Source organism: Ixodes scapularis, unplaced genomic scaffold, assembly GCF_016920785.2.
Source record: "Ixodes scapularis isolate PalLabHiFi unplaced genomic scaffold, ASM1692078v2 PGA_scaffold8__174_contigs__length_109621045, whole genome shotgun sequence".
NCBI classification, from domain to species: domain Eukaryota; kingdom Metazoa; phylum Arthropoda; class Arachnida; order Ixodida; family Ixodidae; genus Ixodes; species Ixodes scapularis.
Genome location: NW_024609883.1, coordinates 93113524 through 93140723, shown reverse-complemented (window position 1 = coordinate 93140723; position 27200 = coordinate 93113524). Strand labels below are relative to the sequence as shown.

At 44.2% G+C, this 27200-nt stretch overlaps 2 protein-coding genes across 2 annotated transcripts; one reads left to right on the top strand and one right to left on the bottom strand.

Annotated features, from left to right (window-relative positions):
- The first annotated feature begins 734 nt into the window (after nt 1-734).
- On the top strand, nt 735-16797 carry LOC115308596 (venom serine carboxypeptidase-like). Its single transcript, XM_040209230.1, has 4 exons — nt 735-835; nt 11442-11619; nt 13533-13872; nt 15974-16797. Exons 1-4 carry the CDS (start codon nt 735-737, stop codon nt 16795-16797), a joined length of 1443 nt encoding a protein of 480 aa, XP_040065164.1.
- Nucleotides 16798-18506: 1709 nt separating this feature from the next.
- Nucleotides 18507-21518, bottom strand: LOC121046389. Its single transcript, XM_040500564.1, has 3 exons — nt 21444-21518; nt 20839-20997; nt 18507-18647 (listed from the first exon to the last, which is right to left on the bottom strand). The coding sequence occupies exons 1-3, from the start codon at nt 21516-21518 to the stop codon at nt 18507-18509; spliced, it is 375 nt and encodes a 124-aa protein (XP_040356498.1).
- Between the last annotated feature and the right edge of the window lie 5682 nt (nt 21519-27200).

The following is a 27200-nucleotide window of genomic DNA, read 5'->3' as shown; positions in this document are numbered from 1 at the left end:
GTCGTTACGGTCGTTTCGGTTGCATGAGAACGCAACCGTGGCAAATGTGTGAACCAGCCTTTAGAAGCAAACTGTGCTCGTTCTGCCATGACCAAGAGGTAAGTTAGGAAAAGAAGTTTCTCTCAGATAAATCAGCGAAATAAGACATTGAAGAACAATCACCAAATGCTGTCGCATTTGCACGCAGTCTGCAACGAAGCAATGCAAAAACAATACCGTTTTTTTACCAGTTTCCTGTTTAGATTAATTTTAGAAGAAACGTTAAAAGTCAAAGGGTAACTTGTATTTCGTTTGTTTACAATATTCACTCCAGTTGACATCCAATTTTCTCGAAGGCACAAAGAAAAGGCCAAGAAGTTACGTCTGCGCATGTGCAAAATTTTGAGAATAAATATCACGTATTTATTCGCAGAAGTCAAAAGGTAAACTTCGAGGACACTTGAGGACATTTAGTTGGGAACACCTCTGCGACATACGGGAAAAAAAAAAATTTACCTAAATTCGTAAAAAAAAAAAAATCGTAAGTGGCATTAGGTGTTTTGTTGGTATTCTAGAACTGGCTCAAAAAACTGCAATCTATTCAAGCATTTTAATTCCTGGAGAGTTGTGGTCAAGTCTTCTGTTACAGAAGTGAGGTGATAACTATGTACGGTTAGATTATTTTATTAATCTGTCTGCCTCGAACTTGATCATACGTGCTTTTAATTTTTTTTTTTTTTTTTTTAGGTGAAACTATGCGTTTGTTGCTTCTGTTCTCAGTGGTGTTCGCCTTCCTGGCCCCAAGATGTGTAAGCGCGAAATCTGGGAGGGAAAAAGAAGCTGTTCATGAAAGAAGGTATGAAAAAAACTATGAATCTCTAAGAAGATACTTTGGGCTACCGGTGGCTGTGCGGGTTACCGCGCCGCAGCTCCAAGCATCCAGAGCGAAAGTTCGAGCTGCAGGACGCAGGAATCCTGGGCTCGATCTCCACCATTGCCGGTTTCGGTCTGAATGAGGATAATACCGGCCCGCGAATGCCTGTCGCTTCTGCGTGATGCAGGTAATACCTCAGGAACCAGCGGCACTGCACTGGCAAAATGTTTCATCCACAGCGGAGACACCGGGGCTTTTTTTGCTGAGTCACAAGTGTGTAAACATGTCTTTAGCTAAGAGGGTGTGAAGGAAAACCTGCCAAGCCCGGGGTGCGCGTGAGACTAGGCTTCACGTGCATCTCCCCTTGTGAGCTAGCCTTGGTGATGCGGCTGAGACGTTGATTCTAGAAAGCCGGCCCAGATGTCCGTTTCGGCTTAAACACACACGCACACAGTTATTTGTTATATAAGCTATATGGACTCTAAAAATAACTGTGCGTCTACATTTTTGTAGAACACTCATGGTAGAAATCAGTGTGGTCTGTGGCCTAAAGACCTTTTTCTTCTTTTTTGTTTCCGGCGGCCGCTACGTTGAAGACTGTCGTAGCTAAATTTTTGGATAGAATACTAAATCGCTTTATTTGACGATTTGAAAGCGCTAGAATTTATACGGGTTCGTGCCACTAGTTCCACTTCACCTGAACGTGCGGAAACCGAAAGCGTATTTGAAGATTTCGTGGCTATGACGGTGGTTAATTTGAGGGCATAGGAACTTCTGAATGTGCAAAAAAAGTTGTGTGATGATAGAATGAGGAAACAAGCGAGCTGGTTCATGTTACATTTTTTTTTTTTTAAACTGGAGACGACTGACGGAAAAGGGGAGAAACACAAAATGTCTCCCAAACGCCGCTACAAAACTTTATTTGCACAATCGTATATATGCCATATCCCACACACATATCTCGGAAAATCTGTGCACGGCCTGCACTGGAAGAGCACTTGAAGACGAGACGTACCCTAGCTGATGGTTACGGGTGTGTATGCAAATTTGTCGAGCCGTGTGTGGGGAATGATATAAACGATCGTGCCAACAAAGTTTGGTAGCTGTGTTTGAGTCGTTTTTTTTTTTTCCCTTTTCATTCGTAGCACGTAGCCATCTAAACTTTTCGTCAAAGGTGTATTTCACAGGTCGGTTTATTCTTGTATACTTACACAGCGTAGTTCTCTTTTAGGAAAAAATAGGGCCAAGAAACTTGCCAGGGTCTACGGCGGGCGGCGACCCAGACGACCAAGCCCAGTAGCGGGGTGTGTTTGGCGTTCGTATTCATAGATGGCGTCGGGAGCAGCGTCTGAAGGTGCAGCCGACCAGCGAAAGATAGCAGACGACACGTTGACGAAATTCATTGGCAGCAAAAGCGCCGCCGTTATGTAGATCCGTTTTTTTTTTTACTTTCAGTTTTGCTTTTATTGTTCGCATATATTTTTTAACCGAAGGTACATTTCAAGAAGATTATATTCATTTTGATAAACCACGGTGGTCGCGAGCCGTCGCGATAAGGCGGTAGCGCTATCTATCAATACGAACGCCAAACACACCCCGCTACTGGATCCCTGTCGTCTGCGTTGCTGCCCGCCGTAGACCCTGGCAAGTTCCTTGGCCTTATTTGTTACAGAAAGAGAGCTACGCTTTGTAATTTTACAAAAGAAAAAGAAAAAAAAACGACCAGTGAATTACACTTTTGACGAAAAGTTTAGATTGCTACGTACAGGCGTCGATTTTTACGGTTCATTTTAGATCGAGCATGGTGACTTGGACCACCCTATATATATCGTCGACGGCCGCAACCTCGGCAGCGAAACGTGGCCCTCCACGCCAGCACACCGCAGACAATCTAAGGGAGTGGAAGATCTCCATGGCTTTCGCATTCACAACTCGTAACACGTGCTTAGGTGTCGTCCATTTTTTTGGCTTCAGCTCATCACGCTATTAGAATTTGAAAAGACGATTGGCAGTTTGAAGCCTGGCAGAGTTTCAGGACCACGACAGTCTGGGCATTCAGTTTGACAAAGCTTTTAAGGACCAACTTGCTCATTCTCTGCACTGCGCTTTTAGTGAAGCATATATGCTGAAAGCTTCACAACCGTCGTTTTCGTGCACGATTTTATACCAAAATGGGAGAACCTCTCAAAAGTTTATTTTGTTAGATCGTACCGTCCGATCACATTTACTTAACGTAGACTATAAGATATTGATGAAGGTTTTAGCGTAAAGTTTGCGGAGTGTTTTAAACATTATCGTCGGCCCACAGCACACGTGTGGAAGAGGAGAGAAGAGCTTTGTAACAAATGTGCATGTCGCCAGGAGCATTCTGGTGTGTTGTGACTCTTTTGTGCGAAGAGTTGCCATGTTACAGGCCAACCTAGAAGAAGCGTGTGTCACACGAAATTCTTTTCTATAATAGAACATGTTAAGCTGGGGTATGTCTTGTGCGACGGTGTACGCACGGTGTAACAAACCTGCGTAACTAGTCTTGTTGTAAACAAGTGTATAAGCGAGCGTATTCACCTTTCTCTTCGGTGCGACAAGGCCGTCCACTTTCGCCTTTGCTTTTTTGTATTTTTCTTGAGTCGTTTTTTTTTTAACATTATTTAGAGTAGTTTTATTAGTAGGTTCAAGTTGGAAGCTACAGAGGTGAGCATTTTAGCGTACGCGGATGACGTGAAGATTTTTGCGTAGACTCCAGGATTCAAAAAAGCCGACGAGATCACATAGATGTTTTGCGAAACTTCGAGTAGCTCCGTCAACTGGGATGAGTGTCTGGGTCTTTGGACGGCGATCGGCCTTCAACGCCGGCTGTGTTTAAACGTCTTGTACGGAGCGAACCGCCGCCCCGTTATCTCCATGTTCACTTAGAACACTACCGCAACAGTGAGGACTATTTTTCTTGATGAGGTTTAAGTTTTGCGGGCAAAAGCGACCAAGCTGGGAGGTTATAAGGTGTTTGTTTTTGCACGTGCATCGGCTTACAATGCGTTTCTTACCGCAAAGCTGTAATATGTTTTGGAGGTTCATCATTGCTCATGAATTTAAATACAACATATATGCACTGTGTTTTTGCTGTTTTTATTTTGTGCCTGGATAGGGAACGTAGAGTCGTACAAACCCGTTTCGTAGAGTGAAGGCCCCGGGGGGAGGGGGGAAGAGGGTGATTCTCAATATTTTTTTTTGTGATGCAACTTGTCAATTGATTTATTTTTCTCAGACACCACAGAAAACTATGTTTAGAAACCCGTATTCAAATTATATTTCGTGGTGCAGCTCCGGGATTATTGTTTCTTCAAACGAGGACGTGTACGTGGGGATATGAGAGATGTTGTTGGTGCTAAATCGTTTTAGTCACGCCTTTCTCACTCAAATACTTGTCTTGTGTGTCAAGAGAGCGACTAACGAAGAATTTAATTGTCTTTTTTTTTCAATTTCTCTATATCGTTTTTGTACAGTGCAGGCCCAGGGCAGGATATCTTAAAGCGAGTCAAGCGAATGGTGGTACCCGCCAACGCGAATAATTTTTTTTTTTTTTCAGGTTTTATAGCTATACATTTTTCGTTAAAGCCTGGTTAGTTGAAAACGTATCTCTGTAGCTTGGTCTGACATCTGCACACTGTGCAGAAAGTAGGAAACGGCTGATCACGTTTTCCTAGACTGTTGGGACGCGGTCTTCTTTTGGGACATCCTGCAACGGACCATAAGAAAATACTTCTTATTAACGCCCCAAAGCATACGTTTTTTTGAGCGACATCGTCATCCTACTGCTGGGCCGGTACAGCATATCACGTACAGCGTGGCTACGCGCCCTGTGAATATCGATGTTCGCCCCGCGCATAAGTATTTCGTTGATCACATGTGCTTTCTGAAGGAATTCTGTGAGGACCAGCAACCTACACCCGAGTGGCTGCCACTTTTTGTGGTGTTGTCTACCCTCAAAGACTTGTAGCGTGTTCGATATAAACCAAGGTGACTGGTGTCTTTTAGGTTTTATCGCGATTGTGTGTCACTACCTTGTGTCATCGTGGAAATATGAAAAAAAAAAAAAAAAGCCGCGTGCGTGGCGGAGTTGGCAACGTTTGCGGCTGTCACGCGGTAGAATGGGGTTCGAATCATGTTTTTTTGTTGTTTTTTTTTAATCCTGTACTTTTCTAAGAAATACACTGTAGTAAGTTAATAAGCTGGGCGAGTTGGTACTAGTTGAACATGAAAAACAAAAATAGCGCTTGGCTGTCTTTTGTGTTCGGAACCTGTCCCTGCCCTCGCCTTATTGTGCGCTATTTTATCATGTTTCAAAACATCCCAGCCCATTCAAGGTTGTCATCGAGTGTTCTTGTTCAGAGCATTCCTGAACGTGCCGCGTGTATGAAAGCAGCGGTAACGCCCTGCCTCGGGTCAGTCACCTTCCATCGCCGACGCAAGATGTATGGCACCTTGTAGGTGCAAGTTCACCTCATAGAATTTTTCGTTCTGAACTCATATGTTTTCTCTATTAGTGACAACATTGCACCAGGCGGAAAGTGGATATAAATCAACGCGTAAAAATCATGTACCTGGAATACATAAGCTGACAATCCATACTAGATTCGTCTTTTACAGAATCAGCAACTCAAATAGGCGTATGTTGTATGCTTATTCTCATTGACAACGCAGTTATATCTGAAGGTACCTAATTATATCGCACTCCAAGTATATTACAATAACTATAGAAATGCGTGGGATGATTTCGGCGAAATTGTTTAGAATTTATGGTGTTCTTCCTTTGATCAATGTATCGCCGTGTAATGGTATAAGCGAGTATATTAAAGTTATCAGTATGGTCCAACAGCCAGACACTCATTACCTCATTCTTTTTTTTATTTTTGAAGTTACTGTTTCCTTTTTTGTTTTCACTCGGCACACATCCCGCTTTGGCGGGAGTTTGCACATGGCATAAATGTTAACGATGAATACGCCACATGACCTTTACGCTACACGGCATAAAGGTTTAAGATTTACGCCGCACGGCATAAAGGTTAAATATGAATACGCCACATGACCTTTACGTTACACGACATAAAGTTTAACCTTTACGCCAGACGGCATAAAGGTTAAAGACGCCAGTCTCAAATTTCTGGACATGATTATCCTGGTAGCCGTAAGTTCGTTGCATAGAGCAATTCAGCTGGGCTACCATCGATGTCCGTCTTCAAGGCACTGTGGAGCACGAGAAGAACAATTGGGAGTGCGGTGTTCCATTTATCGTCTTTCTCTTGTGCCCGCAGTAAAGTTTTCACTGATCGATCAAATCGTTCTACAAGCCCGTTTGATATGAGGTGATATGCAGTTGCGCGAAGTATTCAACTTCCTAGTATGGTCATGAGGTCTCAGAAAAGAGCAGATTCGAACTGGCGACCACGATCTGGCGTAATATATGTAGGTACGAAATCTGTACCCAGTCGTTGATGAAAGCATGGGTGACTGTCTGCATGAAGATCCTGGATCGGGATGGCTTCGAACCAACGCGTAAATTAATCGGTGAATGCTGGTGAGCAAGTAGGCATAACCGTCTGATGGTGATAGTGATCCAGCTAATTGTAGACGGATATGATCAAGTCGAAGAACCTAAGTGGTAAGAGAAGGAAAGGGTGAAGATGCGTTTTGAGGGATCATGGAGCGTTGGCACTGAAGTCTAGCACGTGTTCACTTTCTTCTGTCAATATTCATAGATCGCGAGATAAATCTTCGAGTTATAAGTCGTTGTGTTTCGCGTATCCCTGAATGTGGCAAGCACTGAAAAGAGTGAGAAGTTGCTTTCGGAAGTTGAATGGAACAAAAGAACGCTTCAGAAACAACTGCTACGTCGCCTGTTGTGGGTTGTATTTCCTGAAAAATAAGTTGATTAGAATGAGCACGAAGGTTCTTGAGCCCTTAAGCTTTCGCCTGTTCTCGTGCCAGAGATAGTGAATCAAAAACGGTGGTAGTGAAGTCGCGACGCCATGACGATGCGGGTAAGCGTGTCTGCTACGCCATTGTGTGATCCTTTGACGTGAGAAATGTCGGTTGTGAATTCTAATATGAAATTTATGTGTCGAATCTCGCTAAGCGTGTAGTTGTCATTCGCAGATATTATCGCAATTATAAGAGGTGTGTGACCTTTAAGAACGTAGAACTCACGGCCTTCGATGAAATGGTGACAGAGTATGATGTCAAGGAAGATTGCCAACAATTTTCAACCGAAACTGCTGTATTTCTTCTCATATGGTACGAGCTTCTTCGAGAAAAATGCCAGGGGCTCTCAGCTGCTATTCACATACTGCTGCAGAAAAGCTCAAATGGCCTCATTAGAGGCTTCAACAATGATGTTTATAGGAACATCATGATGAGGGGGAAGAAAGATTGTAGCCAGAGTGAGGCCTTTCATTTGTGTGAATGCATATTCCCTTTGGTCTGTCAAAACTAATGGCATAGCGTCCTTCGTGTTGCCCTGCAATATATCAGTCAGTGGTCGAAAAGTGTGGACACATCTGGGAATAAAACGCCTGTAAAAGTTAACTAACCGGAATATTTGCAAAGTTTTCGAATACGCGACGGCGGAGGAAAACGAGCGGAAGCGTTTACCTTCCGCGTGCAAGGGCGAAATTCTTGCACTGATATGTCTGAGAAAGTCAAATTCACAGGCGCCCAACACACACCTGCTTTTGATAATGATGATGGCATTGATGGCCAGGCGATCAAGAAGGGTGAGAAGGTGTTGCTCGTGCTGTTTTTTGTTTGCGCTGAAAACCAGAATGTTGTCGAGATACGCAAAGCAAAATGGAGACCTCGGACAACGATGTCTATGAATCGCTGGAATGTTTGGGCAGTGTTTCGCAGTCCAAACAGCATGAGGAAATATTCAAATAGGCGGAATGGTGTTGCTATAGCTGTTTTTAAGATGCCTTTTGGTGCTACCAAATTTTGATGGTACACCTTTACCAGGGCAACATTTGAGAAGGTGGTGAACCCTTACAGTGAGGCCGTGAAATCTTCAATGCTTCGCAGAGGGTACCTGTAAGGGATAGTCGCCTTGTTGAGAGTCCGGTAATCTCCACATGGTTGCCAGTCTCCGAGTTATTTTTTGGGTATTATACGTAGCGGGTATGTCCATAGGCTGTTAGAGGGTGAATTATGTCGAGCTCTAGCATATGTGCGAATTAGTTTTGAGCAATTTTGAGTTGTGCTGTAGGCAAACCTCTGGGACTATAGCATTGACTGGTGGTCCTGTAGTTACAATGTGGTGTTTTACGTCATGCTTAACAGACGTATCGAAGTTGCTTAGCGATCTTAGTTGCATGTACTTTTTAAAGAGCGCATCATGTCGTGAAGATAGAAAAGTATGAACACCGGCTTCCATGAGTGGTTTTGGACAAATTATTGCACTCACAGTTATGTTAGTGGTAGAGTCCTGAAGACGTTTTCTGTGCACATCCACAAGTAGGTTGAGACGTCGAAATCCTCTCCCAAGATGAGGTATGAAACATCCGCAACTAAAAATATTCAGCGAAATATTGTTCGAAGCCCGATGTCGAGCGTTAAGGATTCTTTTCCGTAAGTCGCAATCATCTATTTGTTTGCTGCTTGTAAAACGAAATGGGACTTTTTTCTACGTTGTGAGTCGAATGAAACTGGAAGAACACTTGCTACGGCGCCCGTGTCGATCAGAAGCCGTAATGCCGTAGTACGGTTGGCGACGAAAAACACGAGAGTGGGTTGGGGATAGCCACCAAAAGCGCCTTGGCTATGGAGAAGAGTATTGTGGCAACGTAGGTCGGTGGCCGGGACGTTGAGCGGTCTTGGCGGGGCGATGGAGGTCGGCAAACGAGAGCATATATACTTGCACTGTCCACTCGGATTCCTGCTGTCCAAGCTCAGTTATCGCGACAGACATCGGGTACTCGCCATCTGCACATTGTGATATCAACTCTGCACGCGTTTGTTTCTACCTAAATCTGGTCGATTTACGGTATACGGTGGAAGACTAACTTCCATGATTCGGACTGCCAGCTGACCAGGTTGTCGAGGCTTATAGATGGAGCAGACACGAGTATCATCCTGACGTTTCTTGGCAGCCGTTGAAGAAATAGATCACTCAACTGGAACGTGTCAAACTTGGCGACCTGTCTCGCACCAGCTGCTGCAGCCATTGACGAAGTTGGGAGAGCGTTCGGTCACTGAGCTCATCTGGTGTTATTACTTGGTGGAGTCGTGACGACGATGTTCTCTTGACCAGCTCCGTGCGAAGCTTGTCGTAACGCTGATCTTCCGGAGGCGAGAGCATCAAGTCTCAAATCCCTACGGCCACTTCGGAAGGGAGAAAAGCTACAACGTGGGGGAATTTGTGGCTTGAGTATATGGATATCCGAGCGGTGACAAACTGCTATTCGACTTGCGGGAACCATACTTTCGTCAACGTTTTCTCAGCGTTCCGGAGATCATGTCGTCCCCATCTTGTATATAGTACCGATCATCACATAATCTCCATCACTAGACGAGGCAACGCGGGCCTCCCTTGTGCAGGCTGTTTCCTTTTTGAGGTGCCGCCGCTCTCCTAAGCAAATAAATGTTATTAATATTATTATTATTATCATTATTATCGTCGTCGTCGTCGTCGTCGTCGTCTCTTCTTCCCTTTTTGTGCAGAGTGTGGTACTCCGCTTTTCTAGCGTAACGATTTTAAGGCCCCTTTTGTAGGCCACAGGACCTTCGCCACACACTGCGTTTTATAAAAGAGTTCGATCATATGTTGTGCCTTTCATCTTCAACACCCTTCTTGAGCACGTCATCAAAGCCAGCACCAAGAAACAATTAAAAATCATGTTAAATAATTTAGCCGTATAACGTTACCGTCGCTCCATTGTTTCCTACATCCTCTGTTCTTTTATTGCATATGTTTCCTGTGTAAAACGCCCAGTGTGTTGTCACTCGACTTGCCGAGTCATGTCCCACAAGCCTCCTATGGCCTTGACAGACCCGCATTTGTATTGTGTTACTGGTCTCCTGTTAAATAAAGTTTTATTATTATCATTTTTATCATTCTTCTTATTATTATTATTACTATTATTATTATTATTTTATTATTATACTTTAGTCTCCGCTGGCCAAATGTTTGGCAGTATAAGTGTGAAGGCTGCCACTCCTGTTATAACAGTGCTGTCGAGAGCCATGGCGTTGAATCCAGCAAATATTCTGCAGCAAGGATCACGTCCGGTCACCAAATTGTGGGGCCCAACGGGCCGTCAGGATAAAAAAATCATTTACTAACTTCTGTTGCAGTCTTCTGGACAAAGGCTCGTAGCCCGAGCTTTGTAAACACGAGCTCACGCTTCTGCATCTTTTGTCCAACGGCATTTGTACCGCCGACACGCTACAAAACACGTTAATTTTTACTAATTAAAAAGTAGGTTCATAAATTCTAGTCAAAAATTTAGCTAATGAATGACTTTTTTGCAATCTTAAACGTCCCCCGTGGCTGTCATCTAGTTCTTAAGGTGGAGGATTGAGCGAACCGGCTGTTCATATTTATAAATTACAGCACAAGTACAATTTACACTAAACCACGCACACCAGTAAAGATGAATTACTCCTTCAGTGCTTATTATGAACTCATTGTTAAATTTCGTCTTCTTATTCAACACATTTGCGCATCTATACTCTGTTCACCCTTGAGTTGAGACTAGAAGCTCATCCTTCTGCGCGAACTATATCTGCCCTTGGTAATACAAGTGTGAACGCGCAGACATGCGCAACCAAAATACTGCGGAAGCCAGCGAGCTCGCGCTAAAGGGGTATAGCCCACTTCGCTGAGCTCCCGGGCTGACTCGTTTAAATCTTTCCCGAACCTTCGAGCAAAGTTGCCTGCTAGGTTGAGAAAACTGCGTTCTCCTCCCCATGTATATATCATCTCATAATCACCATCATTTTCATGTTGTATATTATATCCCCGAAGGAACTTAGACGAGCTAAAAAATGTTGTTCCTGTCTCCGTTAGATTTTTTTTTTTTTTTAATGTAGAACATTTTGAAGTGTTTGAGGTTTTGAAACTATGTTAGGGAATGCTATCTGGAGTTGCCCTGTAAATTTAACAACTTACTCATCACTAGATCAATAATGAAATTTTAGTTTCATTCCTAGAAAATTTAGAACCACTTCCATTCACTTTCAGTTCTTTTTCTCAAATCTTTAAAACGCCTTTTTGAAGTCAGCTTTTACGAAATGTGTTACCGAAGTTGTTAATTTTAGCCATGCGTATTGCATTCAATGCAGTATAGACATATAAAGAAGAAAAAAAATGACAAGTTACAGGCCTCCGGTTGACTTTTCTGAAATATAACTATAAAATACCGCGAAACAAAACAATCCCACATGATAGGCACTTTTTAGATTTTTTTTTTTTTTTCAGGCCCCGGCAGTTTGAGTATTTTCTATTTCAGCTTTCTACGAACTGAAACACAACCCACAATACAAAGAAGCCTCAAAAATAAAATTCCTTTGCCCTGAGTACCTTTCTTTGTCTGAATTGCAGCGCTACTCCTGGCATGTTTTTTTCGCCATACATGGACAATAAAGACAATATTTCCAAAGCGGTCAATATGAGCAAAGTGGATATTTTCAAGAGAATTGCGGACGTAGATGCTTATTCTGGATACATTTCATTATCGAATGAAAGCCACCTCTTTTTTCTGCTTACAAAAGCACCAGAGGTAAGTGAGTTTACACACCAATCATTTTCTTAACAAAAATTCAGATTCACATTTAACAGAAACTTAGCGAAACGTCCAAACCAATTTCCTTGTATGCCAAGCCAAGTGTTTCAACAAAGACTTAAAAAAAAAAAATCCTACCAATAGGTTAGTTGAGAAAAAAAGAAAAAAGAAAACGAACTCCGGGAACAAACTCCCAGCCACGGCAGACGTTAGGGATTGCTGAAACCCTACTAATTACGTAGTTAACTAATTGGCTCAAAGTTACGTATTGACTTTCTAATTAGTAAAAATAAGCATATGGTTCCAATTAGATACGCCAAGGCTTGCGATGCGAAAACGAGGATAATATTTTTATCACCCGTATTTTCGTATCGCCAGCCTTGTGCATGATGCGCAAGTAACTTTTGCCCGCGCTTTACACGTACTTAACCAGCGCTTTATACGTACTTGAGCTAATTCTAAAACTTGCTCCTTTTGGGTCCTTTTCTTTATGATGCTTAGAGTTTCTAATTGGAACCACGTGCCAATTTTTTTGCTACTTAATATTTATTAAAGTTTCGTTACTATAGTCTGACAGACTAAGAATTCAGTGGAAGCTCCATCTCCGTCACGAGTTTGTCGCCTTTCACTGGGCTCCCACAACGCGTGCCACGAGGTTTTACCAAAGGCAGAATCCACGAGATGCAGCGCGCTCTGAATTCCTGGCCTTTCGCATACCACTTTTTTCTAGCCTCGCTAGCAGACACCAACGGTGTTCTACTCTCGACAGCGGACGGCGCTTGTGGCGCAGGAGACTGCGGAAATCGCGGTGGTACGCCGCAGTACGCGCAGCCTACACGACTTCTTTAGGCGTGCCGTTTTGTTTTATCGTCATGTGCGGCTTTAACACCGGCTGCTGTTTTAATACAGGTTTCAACGCCAGCGAAAGCGGCGAAAGTGCCCGCTAAATCGCAGTCCCTGCCGAATTCCCGCAGGGCGGCGCCCCAGTCACCAAGATATGGCCGCGCGTGCTAAACGTCGAAATTCGTGGTTTCCCATAATGCAACGCACGGGACCCTCGTGAAGTCACTTGTGACGTCACGTGTGACGTCATTATGGGAAGTCCCGTAATGCAACGCGCGAGACCCTCGTGACGTCATTCGTGACGTCACGTGTGAGCAGTCATTATATGGGAACGTCCCATAATGACTGCTCACACGTGACGTCACGCGGGTCACAAGTGAGACCCGCGCGTTTCATTATGGAACGTTTCCCATATTGGAAAGCGCGAAACCCTCATGACGTCACGTCTGACGTCATTAGAGGAAACGTCCCGTAATGAAATGAGCGGATCACGAGTGAGACCCGCGCGTTGCATCATGAGACGTTTCCCATAATGCAACGCGGGGGAACCCCGTGACGTCACTAGTGACCCTCATTATGCACTGCGCGGTTACGCCGACGGCGACGCCGCCCATGCCGGAAACGGGCGCCTAAGAGCTGCGCTCTAAAATGAAACAGTGCGCGTGCGCAGCGTTGATGGACGCTCCAGATGCTCAAGCGCACATGCGCCCATACCTTTGGATGCAAAGCCACAGATATTTGTCCGTAAGGTAGAGTGAAGGTAGACGAACGGCGCTATGCCCATTTGCTTACAGACAAACAAGAGGCGCTAGCATCTTTTCGCGCAAGTGCAGCACGCTTTTTACAAAAACCGAATGCACATGTTATGTTCGACCCTGCAGGAAATAAGGGATACCACCCGAACTTTACTCCTCTGGCTGTTCGTTAATATAGAAGATTGAAGGCCGGAGAACGGCCGTATGCCCATTCGTTTTCGAGCAAAAAGGGGGCGCTCGGATGTTTTTTCGCAAGCTAGCAAGCCTTTTCTGCAAAGAAGGTAATTTCTCACATTATCCTCGACCCCGCAGAATATAAGACACAACGCCCCTCTGCTGCTCTGGCTGTACGGTGGGCCCGGAGAATCTTCCATGTGGACTCAGTTTGCAGAGAACGGGCCTGTTGGAATCAGCGCCACAGGAGATCTCTTCAAGAGAAACAAAACCCTTCAACAGCACGCAAGTGTCATCTACTTAGATCAGCCAGCGGGCGCAGGACTCAGCATAATCAAAAATTATACTGATCCTAAAAACTACGCTCATACGTTGGAGGAGATGGCTGTTATGATAGAAACATTTATGACACAATTCCTTATTTTATTTCCGGAGTACATGGGGCGCTCCTTTTACGTCGCAGGTGAATCATACGGAGGTAAGTTAAGGGCAATTTTGTATTGTTCTTAGTCGTATTCTGAAGTATTAGAAAATGTACTCCGAAAGGCCAGCCAATTCTAAACAAAAGAGTACATTGTGCGACTTGTGAATGCCGTCTACGTGTTTTTTTTTTTTTCTTCCATAAATGCACGCAAGGCAATTCTTTTAACAAAATGCCGCTGGCCAATAAATCACAACTATCTGGAAGTGTTGCGCAACCAAAATTCATTACTGCAAGTATCACGAACGGTGTTACCAGCCGTCTGCTTCCGTTTGTTCAAAACTCTTTTCGAGTCAGAATACGGTGAAAATCATGTCATCGTATTTTGTTTTACCGTATTTATATAATGAGTGATCATCCGTCTAAAGACACTTCGCATCGCTGCGAAGGTGGCCCGAAGTGTGAGATCACCTTGGGAGTCCGTGACACTGTCTATGAAATGCGCTCAAAATAAAGCACGTTTTAATTTTTTTTTTCTTTTTGAATTTTAAAACTTACTTTAAGCAAAAACACATTTTTTCTAAACATTAATAATTAAAAAGAACAAATTAAAAACATTGCGTCATTTTTTTTAAACCAAACAATAAAAAAACGTAAAAGAGGAAAGACGGCCACTCCCAGCACCAAATTATCTTGTGCTATACGCGGGTAGACCAAGGGGAAAATATCACAATATTCAATATTGGCAACACCTCATATCGGTTTCAATTTTAAACACGAACTCTCAACTGCATGCTCGGAACCACATAATTCAAAAATAACTTGTCAACTGTCGAAAGAAAAAAACAAAACAAAACAAAAAAAAAAAAAAACGCACAAGCAAGCAATGTTTTACTTGTCCAGGCTCCTGTTTAAAAGAAACATCATATCGTCAGCATGGGTGGATTCAGACTGGTTCGCCTCTTTTAAATTAAGACCCGCTAACTAGAAGTCTCTCTCCACTGGTGCCCCAGATGCTGGGATGGAATGCACGATCTGAGCTACAAGAGTAAGGACAGAAACTCGTGCTGCCGCAAGTTGCACCCCTCCAGAGAGTCGAGTTTAATCTCTTCAATCCACTTGTTGACAAAGAACCCACTTGTAGGCTTCTACTTTCTTGTGACTTGTACGTTCTTGGATTGTTTTCAAACAAATAACGTTTTCTGTCCTTTCCCTGCCAAAACAAGAACACGCTTTCTCGGGACGACTGATGCTCCTGCAATAAATACTTTTTCTATGGAGAGCATTCTTGAAGAGATAGTACGTTCGAAAGCAATCTTTGCTGAGAATCAAATCTTTATTGACACAAAGAACAGTTTTTTGCCCTATTGACACCTTTTTATAAGACAGCAATTTTCTCCCGTAACACATTCAATGGTACGCTCCACAGTATCACTCGCCTATTCATTTTACACAATGCGCTCGTACAGGTTTATTGGCCACCTCGACAAAAATGTAGATCCTGATGGCGGATATTCGCATCCCATCCGCAATCCGCACAATTTGATTCCTTTTGATCCTCATCTGGTCTTAGACTGCGGATATCCGCGGATCATCCGCGGGCAATCCGCGGATCATCCGCGGGCAATGCGCGGATGTGCTGGGCTTTACTCATAATAGTAACATGCGCATGGATTAATCTGAGAAGCACAGAGTTTGCCAAGCAGCAAAGACAAATTAACTACGTATTGAAATTCCGCTACGCACTTATGGGCAAAAAAATAGCGACCGGCGGGACCTTTTTAAGTTCACGAAATTACTAGCTACTACGGAAGCTGATCTTCCGGCCTAACTGACATTGAAAGAAGTATGCGCGAGTCTCTAAATACAGAGCGGAGTCAACTTCGAAGCTGCACAATCAGTCAATCAAAGCAGTAAGGTTATGGCACATACACTTCCACGTTTCGGTGCCATTGGTGCACCCACAGGTTCTAGTCTGCGTTCAAGCGAGTCGGTGCTCCATATATAATTTTATTTCTGCAACCGGTTGACATTAGAGTATTATAGTGTTTTGGGTGTAGTTTTAGCAAGTTACACTTTAGGGGCATTTACAAAACTAAGATTTACCTGCATGTGTTAAGAATGCTGCTAACCTTGTTTGTGTCTTTTTTTTTTTCAGCCAGAGCGGCGCTGGGATTTGGGGAAAGATTAAGGTGCACCCCCCCTGAGAACAGGACAAATTTAACACTAAGTGGATTAATACTGGGAGCTGGATTCCTAGCTCCAATTGTAGACCTAATGGATTCCACCGAGTTCCTGTACCAAACTGGCCTGCTTAATGACACTGGCCGAAGGATATTCAACGAAACGTTCGCAAATATTAGGGAATTATCAAAGTCGAACACTACCTTGGCACTCTATCTTCTAAGCACCACAGTGTTTAATTTGGGAACTGACGGTCAGAAAAGCTTGTTTCAGAAACTTACAGGATTCAGCGTTCAAAGAAGTGCGCTTTATTCTATCCTGCCACCTGTAGCTGAGGCATACACGCATTACATGAATACAAGCGGGTTCAAACAATCACTACACGTTCCACTTTTCTCCCAAATTAACTCACTGAGACCAATGATTGCATTAATGTTATCTGGAGATTTCTTTACCAATATTCAGGAAAAGTTTCAAAGCGCCCTCGACTATCAAAATATTCTTCTCTATACGGGGCAACTTGACGCGCTCTTTCCATCCACGAATTTTCGCAAACACTTCTCAACTCTCAAATGGACCAAGAAGGAAGCATTTGAAAGTGCTGGACGAAACACGTGGAGCACATGCGGAGATTCCCATGGGGTGGCAGGTTATATAGAGTCGATAACGAATTTCTCATACGCCGTCGTCCTCAAAGCAGGTCATCACACAACATTCGATGAGCCGGATTCCGTTTACCACCTCACGTCGAGCTTTATCAAGGGCGGAAATTTCAATACCAATTTAAAATGTACCTGAAATTAGCTTAACAAAAGCCAAAAATATTTTGAAGGCCAAATAAATTGTGCACGTAATACCATTAAAGCAAATATTAAAAACATATCTGAATTTTGTCTTTTATTAGTGGGCTATACCTGTAGAGGAAAACGCGCTTGCCTGTTCTATGCATGTTACTCATCAACAGCAATGCAAAATAAGTAACAATCGCACGATATACCTGGAGTGCAGAAGAGTGCTAGACTATTTTCAAAACACCATCAAGTAACATTGGCGGTCGTCTTTGCTTGGGGACGAAGACTGATTAAATTCGATTTCTTGCCGAACACCAATGCAGCACTTGTTCTCGATTTGAGCTGAGCCAAGTTCACGCTGAGCGCTGACGCTGCCCTTGTGTTCAATTCATGTTCACAGTACGCTAGGTGACACTGTTAGACTGAACAAGCCATCTCGTGCTTCATTTATTTCTCTGTTAGTAATGAAGGACTTTCCCGAACACTAGTATGGTCGGGAGAACTGCTCAGTCGGGGTGCTAGCCTAACTGGCAAGTTAATATGCCCGACAGAACCTTTTCGAAGTAAAAGGCGAAAAGGCGCCGAAGTCGTGTTAGCGCTAACAGTACCACGCATTGCACCTGACCAAACAATGCCGGACTGAAATAATTGGTGCAGCTGCCGCTATAGATGGCGCGTTGAAAAACCCAATCTGAGGTCACATTTATGCAATTTTGCTCGCTCTCTGTTGACAATATATGCCACCATTATGACTGTATTAGTCATGTAAAGTTTCTCAGCAGGACGGGCTCAGGGTTATGACCCTCACACGTGCTGTCTTGCGTCAACATAGGACTTTTGAAATTGGAAGGCGTGTATACGTTTAATGAAACTCCAGGCATTGAATTCATGACACACCACCTGGTATATCTCGCCGACATGCTCATGTGCGTCTGGTAGCAGGGATATGCACGTCCGAGCAACACACCACGTGGTTCCAAACTTGCTCGTGATTGAACTTCACGGCCCGAAGCTACGTCAGTGATCTATCGTATACTGGAACAAAGAATAATAAATTTATATCACGTGACCCGCAAAAAGGCGCACCATAATGATTGATCCAGATACCGGGAGCACGCCCTCGTAACTGAAATTTACTTGAGGCGTAATGAAAACACATGCATATAGGTTATTTCTAGACCCACGTACTGTATACGGCAGTTTTAGCGCAAGAGTAGCTCCACGCTTTTCCCACCGCCGCCTGTCGCCGCGATTGGTGTAGTGTGGTATAATAGCAACATACAGTGCTCGCACAGTTCGAGAAAGCCGAACAAGGCCGACAATAGACGAGTAGCGTTCGAATGTATTTGGGGGCGCCGCTCGCGTCTGCTTTTGCTTTTCTAGTAGCTCAAAGTTCAAATTGGCAATGCGCGTCTCTGCATGCGTTGAACGTACGGTGAGGGAGGCGCTCAATACTTCATAATACGCACACTTCGGTGTGCCAAGCATGCTTTTATCTGGGATTTTCCTTACTTTTACCGACATTTGCCGTGTTTAATGAACGGATGGAAAGATAAAATGAACCTTAATTCATAAAGAAGCCGCCAGGCTCCACTATCAGCTCAGTTACTGGCAAACTCCAGACCCAAAATCGAGATCACAATGGCACTTCTGATGTTGCGATCTTTTAGCGTCGTGTCGCGACTCTGGCAGCTAAAGTTGCCGTATACAGTGGCTCTAGTTCTCTCCAAGAAGATGCGAATTATATTTTTGTAAGAAACGGTGAGGGTTGACTTGTGTGGGAGCGGGTTCCGACGCTGAGTAAGAGTTGACGTTGTATTCGTTGTAGAAGCAGGGCACCAGGCACTGTTCCAACTTCTGGATTGAGATATTTGGAACGTCCAAAAAATGTCAGGGTAGATTCAGGCCATGCAAAACAGGACCATTTGAACACATTAGTAAACCTTGCGACAAATACAACAAACGGGTGCACGCCTCGTCCTTTGGACGGCGAGCATACTTGCTTCTTATGCATTCGTCAAAACTAATAAAAGGGCCTTAGATTGTTATCTGGTTACTTGCAATCTTTGCCTCCTCTAACTGGGGGAAACCTGACATCCGTATAAAGAAACCAAGGCTAAGGCAAAGTAGACGTTAGATGTTTCGACAGCGTTAGGTCGGTCTGCCATACTTCCGCGAGACTTGTGCACACTGTACATAAGAGATATACCCAGTACAGTACAACTGTTATCCTGGAGATATTGGCATGCATCACACAGTAGTGACAAACAACTGCACGCCGGTGTTATCCCATTCGAATAGTAATGATCCCCCCCCCCCCCCAAGAGTGTGGGTAAAACCAAAAATCTTTGGGTTTTGTCACGCAAACTTTCACTAAACGTGCTCCAAGTTGCATTGTGCTAACACAGCAGCTCACGCGGTCTGGTGCAAGCATCATATTGTCACGGGTAGTGACCAATAAACAAGAAATAAACAGGAATAAATAAACGTTTAATGTGGCGAATTTGTGCCAAAAATAAAAGGGTACAAAAGATAATAACAGAGCGTCGCGGGCGTCGAGGTCGGCGTGACAGCAGAGTCGAACGCTGGGGCGAGACTGACTCCAGCTTGCCATGCGGAGCCGCTTTTGTACCCGTGTTGGCTTCTGGAGCATTCGACGTAGAAGGTTCGACGCGTAGAACATTCTAAACTCGAATCAGCTAGACGGTTCTCGAATTCACCAGAACATCACATTACAGTGTAAACAAAAATGCGTAGCCGCGGCCAGGAATCGAACCCTTGCTCTTCGCGTGGGAGGCAAGCGCGATAACCGTTAGGGTAGGGCCGCGCTGCCTACTTGGCGCGCGGCAATATTGCCTTGATTACTTTCCCATCCGCCTTTTCCTTCCTCTTTTTTCCATGCGTTGGAGACTGGGAAAGAGGGAGAGAGTAGCAAGCAGTAGGCAGTGTACTTTTAGAACAGGCAGAGACGACCAACGTCACGTACTTCTTGAAGACAAAAAGTGGTTGAAGGGAATTCCTTCTGCGCTGCCTGGTGCTGACATCGGAGTCGTTTTACATTGGAAAAATTGGCACCACGTGACCTATACAACAATTCATTTTCGCCGCTAAACTTGGCGGGAAATCGATATCACGTGACCTGACATCACAACCTACAGACGAATTCAAGTTGCCACTAAATTTAGCGGAACAATTTGTCACGTGACGTATGCACCAATTCTCAGTTTTCCCGCTAAATTTAGCGGAAAACTTGACGTCACGGGACTTATGCACCAGTTCCGTTTCCAAGATCAATTTAGGAGAAAAATTGATGTCACGTGACCTGATGTCACGGGACCTACAGACAAATTCAAATTCCCCGCTAAACTTAGCGGAAAGTGACGTCACGTAACCTATCCATTAACTCAGTTTCCCGCTAAATTTAGGGGAAGAATAGACGTCACGTGACCGATGCACCAGTTCAGTTCCCCGGCCGCCTAGCGGAAAAATGGACGTCAGGTCACCATATGCACCAATTCAGTTTCCCCTACTAAATTTGGCGGGAAAATTGATGTCACGTTACATGACATCACCAGCCTCCAGACGAAGTAAGGTTCCCCGCTAAATTTAGCGGAAACATTTACGTGACGTGACCTATCCACCAATTCAGTTTCTATAAAAACTTTTACAGAAAAACTTGGCGACTATATGACGATCGTCATTGTCATATCGTGGAATAAGCAACACATGTTAGCGCTCTCTGAACGCATCACGCCACGTGATCGCCCCCCCCCCCATTTTTTTTTTTTGCCTTTAACATTTTTTTAACATGGCTGGGCTTTACCTTAGCTAGCTTTATGTTTATAGACGAGGCTATGCTGCAGCTCGTGTGGCGGACACTTAAACGTGCTAAGTGTCTCTCAATACTTGAATGCGCTGTTATCTCAGACAATTTACGCATATACGCAGCGTCAACAACACGTCTCAGATGGATTGACACCAATAAAGCCAGGCTTATTTGTGATTAGCAAACTCAAATGCCAGAGAGCATCCGGATTTCGTCGCTATTGCTGGGGTTTTTAAAAGCCGACACGACTGCCCAGAGGGGCAGCTGGAGCGCCCCCAGCATGATGAGGCTCCAGCCTATGTAGCAGGCGTACACCGGGTATTCGATCGGCCCGAGGCGCAACGAACTGCAGCCGGTCAGTAAGTTTGTCATCAAAGTGGCCTGTAATGTACACTGCTTGTTAATTCAGCGTAACCTACTTCGCATCACTGTTGTGGCAGCTATCGTCACAGCAATCCACATCACAAATCTGTGAGAAAAGTAACTTTTCATCCAGGCAGTGCTGATCAAAATCAAAACAGTACTTGGCCTCACGAATTGAGGCTGCAATCTGGTTATTTTGTAATAAGAAACACCAACCTTCAACAAGAAAGTATTAATTGCCGAATGACACTTTTACGGTTATATGGTCCGCTCAACTGACAAGACCTAAAAGCTGTCTGTCATTCGACATTGCAACAAGTTTCTCCTTTGATTTCAATTATGCAATGACATGTAAGATCACCAGCCTTTGGATTTCGGGGGTCCGGGTGCACGAAGCTTAGGAAACACTATAACACGTTCTTTGGCAAGCTGAGATGGCACGACTCATTCGGGATAACACTTACTGCGAGAATGACGGGCAAGATTATGCACCAGGCGACTTCCAGCGTAACGGTTGAGAGCTCGCCGTGCATCAGCATTATGTCCAGCTTAAGATGACCCAGACCTAGAAAAACAGTTGAGCTCGGGCATTTCTATATACCGTAACATACAGGCTAGTCATCCTGCACCTGAGTCGCCGAAGCTATCGTTTAGTTCAAGGGTTGCCAAACTGCAGCTGGCGGGTCTCATGCGGTTCTTTATTGGCTCCCTGCATAGTAAGTCCCCTCTCCAAAACACGAGAAGGAAAGCAATATAGAAGAAAATACAATTTTCTTTGAGCAGATCGGACTAACTGGATAAAAGGCTTCAGGGGCAGTGCCTGATTAACCTTGCCTGCACGCTTGCTTCGGTACAGAAAATGTTTTGCGTCCCGTTCTTTGTCAGATTGGTGGTCAAGTATGATGCTTATAAAGAAGGCTACAGTAAAGGCCATGCTCCTAACGTTTCACTTCCATTATTTTCTTCCGCAGCTCCTCACCTAAAAAAAAAAAAATATTTTTGCGGCTTCGCTTCCATTATCTTAATCCCCAACTCCTCACTCCAAAAAAAATTTTTTTTTCTTTTGCGGCTTTTTGCTTATGTTTGTCTGGCCACCCCCGGTCTAGTGAAATTCGTTCCTTCCCTTTCTCGAGTCGCCCGTTGCCTTCAGCGTCATCGGCACTCACCGTGAATCCACATCATGGCCAGAAGCTCAAACGCCGCAATGTAGATGAGCATGAAGCTAACGACTTGAGTGTCCACGAGATGAAGCAAGTATAGACCAGCCTGCAGGAAGAATATGTAATGTTTACACACAGACTGTTCCGCGTATCGCCACCGCGCAGATGATGTAAACAAGAATATAACACAGGACGAAACGAGAGCAGCGTGCACACGCTTCATTAACAGCTAAGAATCAGTTTGATAGACGCCAGGCGTGGCTACTCCCAAGCATCTTGGTATCGCTTCGCGGCGAAACAGACGCGAAGCCGATTGCGGCATAATTAAGCAATAAGAAAGCCGAAGAACAAATTACAGACACTATTATGACCGGGTTCCACTAGAGCGACAAACAGAAATAACCGACAACGACAGGACTCAAACGCATGCAGCATGCTCGGGACGGTACCTTTGGCAGGTGTTTAGTCGTTCGGTGTTGGTGAAGTAAGCACGAGTGATTGCAAGCGTGCCAAAGATACCCTCAGGTGCATGACGCTTGTGCTTGAAGATAGGCTCCTTTATTCTACAAAGCCTGTCAAATCGCGAAAGACTCTGGCTCGAGGCTTGTCTCTGTCGCCTGTTTCTGTTTGTCGTTCTAGTTGAACTCGGGCATTAGCGACGTGCTCGACCAAAAGCGTATTTCTGGTCGAAGTTCAAGACTGGCCAAACCATAGCTTCCTGTTCACTGATAATCCCTGTCCAATCATCAGTTCACGGCGAGGCAAATCCTGCCAATCACGGAGAGACACAGGCAAGTTCTACCGATTACAGCGAAGGCAAATCCTGGTCGTGACGTCACGAACGGAAACCATGAGAGGGAGCCGCCAAAACATCTCGGACCCTAATATTACTTTGATTTTGTGTTTATATAGTTTTGTTATATTGATTCGAAAAAATAAAAAAAGCAAGAAAAACTTTCCTCACATTTAGCGGCTTCGTTAGTAGCACAACTCAAAGTGAAAAAGGCTGGCCCCAAGTCGTGATATTGTGTTGTTGACAGTTGAAGGAATGCATCGCTTCCACAAATATACAAGCCTACAAAAACGTGTTGACAAAAAAAAATCGTGATATGGCACTTAAAAGGGGCACTGAAGTCATTTTTGAAAGAGGCTGTTTTATATTGTTTAAAATGTGTCAGTTCCCAGATATTACAAAACCGCCTATTCATCTCAGGGCAATAGAAAAACATGTGGACTTTTTTTTTTCTCGCGGACTACACTGTGTGGACAAATGAAAGCCCAACAATACGCGCAGATTTCGAATGATTCTATCATAACTCGTTTCGAAGAGGCTCTGATAGGTACACATTCAGTCTATAAGACTCATCTTTTTCTCCGCAGACCAAGTCATCACTTGCAACTCGCCGACAAGCGCCTTTCGTCGACCACTTCACTGGGAAGAAATTTTTTTTTTTTTTTTTCAAAAAGGGCGTGTCGCGATCTTTGAACACGCTTTTAACGAGGAAATAAGCTACGCGCTATTGGGATTTCGGGTTTGTTTGAATGCCTACAGCGTCTAGATTGAGTTGTCACCCCGAAAGGATCATCTCAGAATAGATTTCAGTGCCCCTTTAATACTTGCAACAATATGTTCAGAAGCGGGGTATTGCTGCTGAGGAAATTTCCCTGGAAAATATGGCACTGAAACTAAAGCCGTTTAGGGTTTGCTATTTTTTTTTGTCCATTCCTTTATTATTCTTTTACATGCTACTGGCTAAACACGCAAGGTTTGGTTGGAAGGGAATGAATGATACCATTACTCTCACCAGCCTTGCGCTTCACTGAAATATCTGCAGGTCCTCAGACCACGCTTGTATACCTTTGTAGATATGTTTTTAGTAACCTTTTGGTTGCGCCTTAAGCTCACACCTTCGTGACGAGGAGAGACCAAAGGCAAAGCCAACAATGCAGTAGCTGACCAGCAAAGGCCGCTTGCGTCGAATGACTGGGAACATATCTCGCCAGTGAGTGACCGCCACATTCACAATTAGAACTTAGGAAGACATTGCAAGAAGATAAGGCAATCTCCTTAATATGCGAAGTAGTAAAATTAAAAAAAAAAAACTTATAAGCGAACAGCTTTTTCTTTACTAACTAGAACTAATAAGAAACCTGCACGGATAAAAATATGCCATAAAACTTTTTATATGAGCGTTATAGTAGTCATGCAGAGGGGCGCTGTCAACTGCCAGTTGCAATTAGTCCTGAATTCAAACTCAAACCAGTTGGAAGCGAAGATGGTACATATAACAGTCCACCACTCGCTTTTTGTATTAAAGTAATTATTATTTTGACCCTATCCTAAGCAGTAAAAACCATGAACATCGTTTAATTTATTTTTTTTGTGATCGAGAACATCATCTAAACAATGTTTGTAGCATCCTCTCATGCATCATAATTGGTCACTCATAAGCTCCTATTTAGTATCAGGCTGTTTTTTTTGTTTGGTAAGATTCAATCAAGAATGGATACCTGAGAATTGGTCCCAGTCACAATGACGAGCAGGAAGAATACTGTCGAAAGGGTCGACCCTTAATGTCCGAAACCTCTCAAATCACAAGATTAATTCAACAATGGATACCTAACAATTGGTCCCAGTCACAATGACTAGCAGGAAGAATACTGTCGAGAAGGTCGACCCTTAATGTCAGAAACCTCTCAAATCGCAGGGGGCCTCTAAGACCTAGCCGTCGAACAGGACTTCGACATCATCGCTCTGCAGGAGACCAAGGTCTAGAGCAGGGTGTAAGATAGACAGGTGGTGAACCGAGAGCCAAATGAGCGACCGCATTGTGTCCCCCTCGGTTTTCTCTTTTTCTGTGGCGCCATCTATGTGGAGCACCGCGAACTCTCACTCCAAGTGGGCGAACGCTGGCGACCGGTTAAACTGATGGAGAAGGTTTCTCGTGGATTTTCAATGGAGGACTGTCGTGCTCTCAGTTTATTTTGCGCACTCTCCCATAGAGTCCCATGCAAATTCGATTCCAAATTTTTTCTTCTCGCCGCAGCGCCATCTGTCGCAAATCGGGGGTACCCGCAAGCCACCCGCAAGCAGACGAGTACACAATCCGGTCACGGCGCTGTGGTAGGTTTCTATGGGCCGTTTCCCCACCTGTCTATCTTACACCCAGGTCTAGAGAGTGAGGACCACACCAAACTTATGGTGAGACCTTTAACGGCGCGTTACGAAGTGTGTGTTAGTCACTCGATTGGGTTGTCGGCGGGCTGTATATTGTTCGTGCGCTAGAGTTTGGGTGCAACCATCGAGGTGGTGACAACATGTGCGTCAGGGCGCTTTGTTGTATGTGATTTTTCTTTTTCATCGTACAACTGGAGGGTAATTTGTGTGTACACCCCCAGTAGGGTTGATGAGCGGCGAGTGTTTTTTTTTTTTTATTTCGTACATCAGTACTGTAATAGTGAACGCCATATTATTTTTCTTGCCGATTTTAATTGCACTTGCTCTGCGGGCCATAAGTCGAGTTCAACGCGCTATCGCGATTTAGGCACCGAGAGCCTTCTTAGTCTAATAAGCGAGTCCGGCTTAGATGACGTTGGCGAATGTTTGAGGAATGGCCGTGAAATTCAGTACACCCATTTCGAAGGGTCAAGTCACGGCCGTCTAGATCGAGCGTACGTTTCTTTAGATTTTATACAATTATATTTTGAATGTCGTGTGTACCCTGCTTTCTTTAGTGATCACTGTCTAGTTTCCCTTTGTATTCGTAGTAAGTCCGAAGCTAAGAAAGTCTTTAGCTGGGATTTATGAAAATTGAACGCGAAACTTTTGGAGGATGACGATTTCACTGCCCAAGTGCAGGCCACGGTCGAAACACTGGAGAGCCAGAAAAAAAAGAATGGTATGGTATGCAATGGGAGCTTTTTAAGGAGGAAATAAAAATGAAAGCGTTAGAGCGGGCAGACGTACTTAAAAGTGACGAAAGAAGCAACGAAATCTTATAACGTAATAATTTGCGGATGCTACTAAAAGAAGAGACTAGAATGTCTGGGGTATTCAATGACGATATTTCTTTTGTAAAAGATAACCTAAAGATTCCAAATCGGGAACGATATCGTGGGGCGATTGTTACAGCCAGAGCCGAAAGATGGTCAACAGGCGAAGCGCCAACTAAGCGTGCGCTGAGCCTTGAGAAAAGATATGCTCGGCGCAACGAGATAACAGGGTATAGAGGGACGGATCAGTTACAAGCGATAAGGAAGAAATCGAACTCGCATTTTTCGAATATTATAGTAGATTATTTGCGTCCAGTCCGGTAGATGTCGCGCTTTTTAAAGATAAATTTTTGGGCTTCATGCTACACATAGATGAACAAACGGAAGAGTTACTAGAATCACCCATCAGTGTAGAGGAAGTGGTCGTAGCAATAGAAACCCTAAGCCCGGGGAAGTCCCCAGGCCCGGACGGTCTAAGTGCTGCTTTTCATAAGACGCAGAAACAAGAGATTTCCGCAGTCCTAGCCAAAGTATTCAATGAAGCATATGATTTGAATATGTTGCCTTCATCTTTTATGGCGTCGCACACAGTTTTAATCCCCGAAACAGATGGCGCGGTTAAGTTGCAGCAAGTCACAGCGTATCGGCCGGTCAGTGTGAGTAATGCCGACTACAAAACTTTAATGAAGACCTTAGCAAGGAGACTGCAAACTGTAATATCATAAATAGTGGGGCGCCATCCAACTTGCGACATAAAAAGGACTATTTTCACCAATATCCATAAAGCGCCCAGTGCTCTAGAGTGTTGCGACGTAATGCGTGCTTGCGTTGTGATGCTCCAGGTAAAGTTGGAAAAGGTCTTTGACCGCTTGCCTTGCGACTTGCCTTTAACCATTCTCGATCATGTAAATGTCGGCGCTGTTATCCGCGAAGGTGTTAGCATAGCGTACAGCGGTTGCTGGACGAGACTTACAGTGAACCAATCGGTTGGAAGACGTATAAAAGTGAATCGATCCGTCCGCCAGGGGTGTTCTTTGTCTCCACTTCTTTTCTGTATTTACATAAAAT

What these genes read in the sequence shown, in the direction of transcription:
- LOC115308596 (XM_040209230.1), top strand. Translation starts at nt 735, where the DNA reads ATGCGTTTGTTGCTTCTGTTCTCAGTGGTGTTCGCCTTCCTGGCCCCA. An exon ending in GAAGCTGTTCATGAAAGAAG is followed by an intron (nt 836 to 11,441) that starts GTATGAAAAAAA and finishes TCTGAATTGCAG; the next exon opens with CGCTACTCCTGGCATGTTTT. An exon ending in TGCTTACAAAAGCACCAGAG is followed by an intron (nt 11,620 to 13,532) that starts GTAAGTGAGTTT and finishes TCGACCCCGCAG; the next exon opens with AATATAAGACACAACGCCCC.
- LOC121046389 (XM_040500564.1), bottom strand. Translation starts at nt 21,518, where the DNA reads ATGCTGATGCACGGCGAGCTCTCAACCGTTACGCTGGAAGTCGCCTGG. An exon ending in TCTTGCCCGTCATTCTCGCA is followed by an intron (nt 20,998 to 21,443) that starts GTAAGTGTTATC and finishes TGTACATTACAG; the next exon opens with GCCACTTTGATGACAAACTT. An exon ending in CGGCTTTTAAAAACCCCAGC is followed by an intron (nt 18,648 to 20,838) that starts AATAGCGACGAA and finishes ATCTCAATCCAG; the next exon opens with AAGTTGGAACAGTGCCTGGT.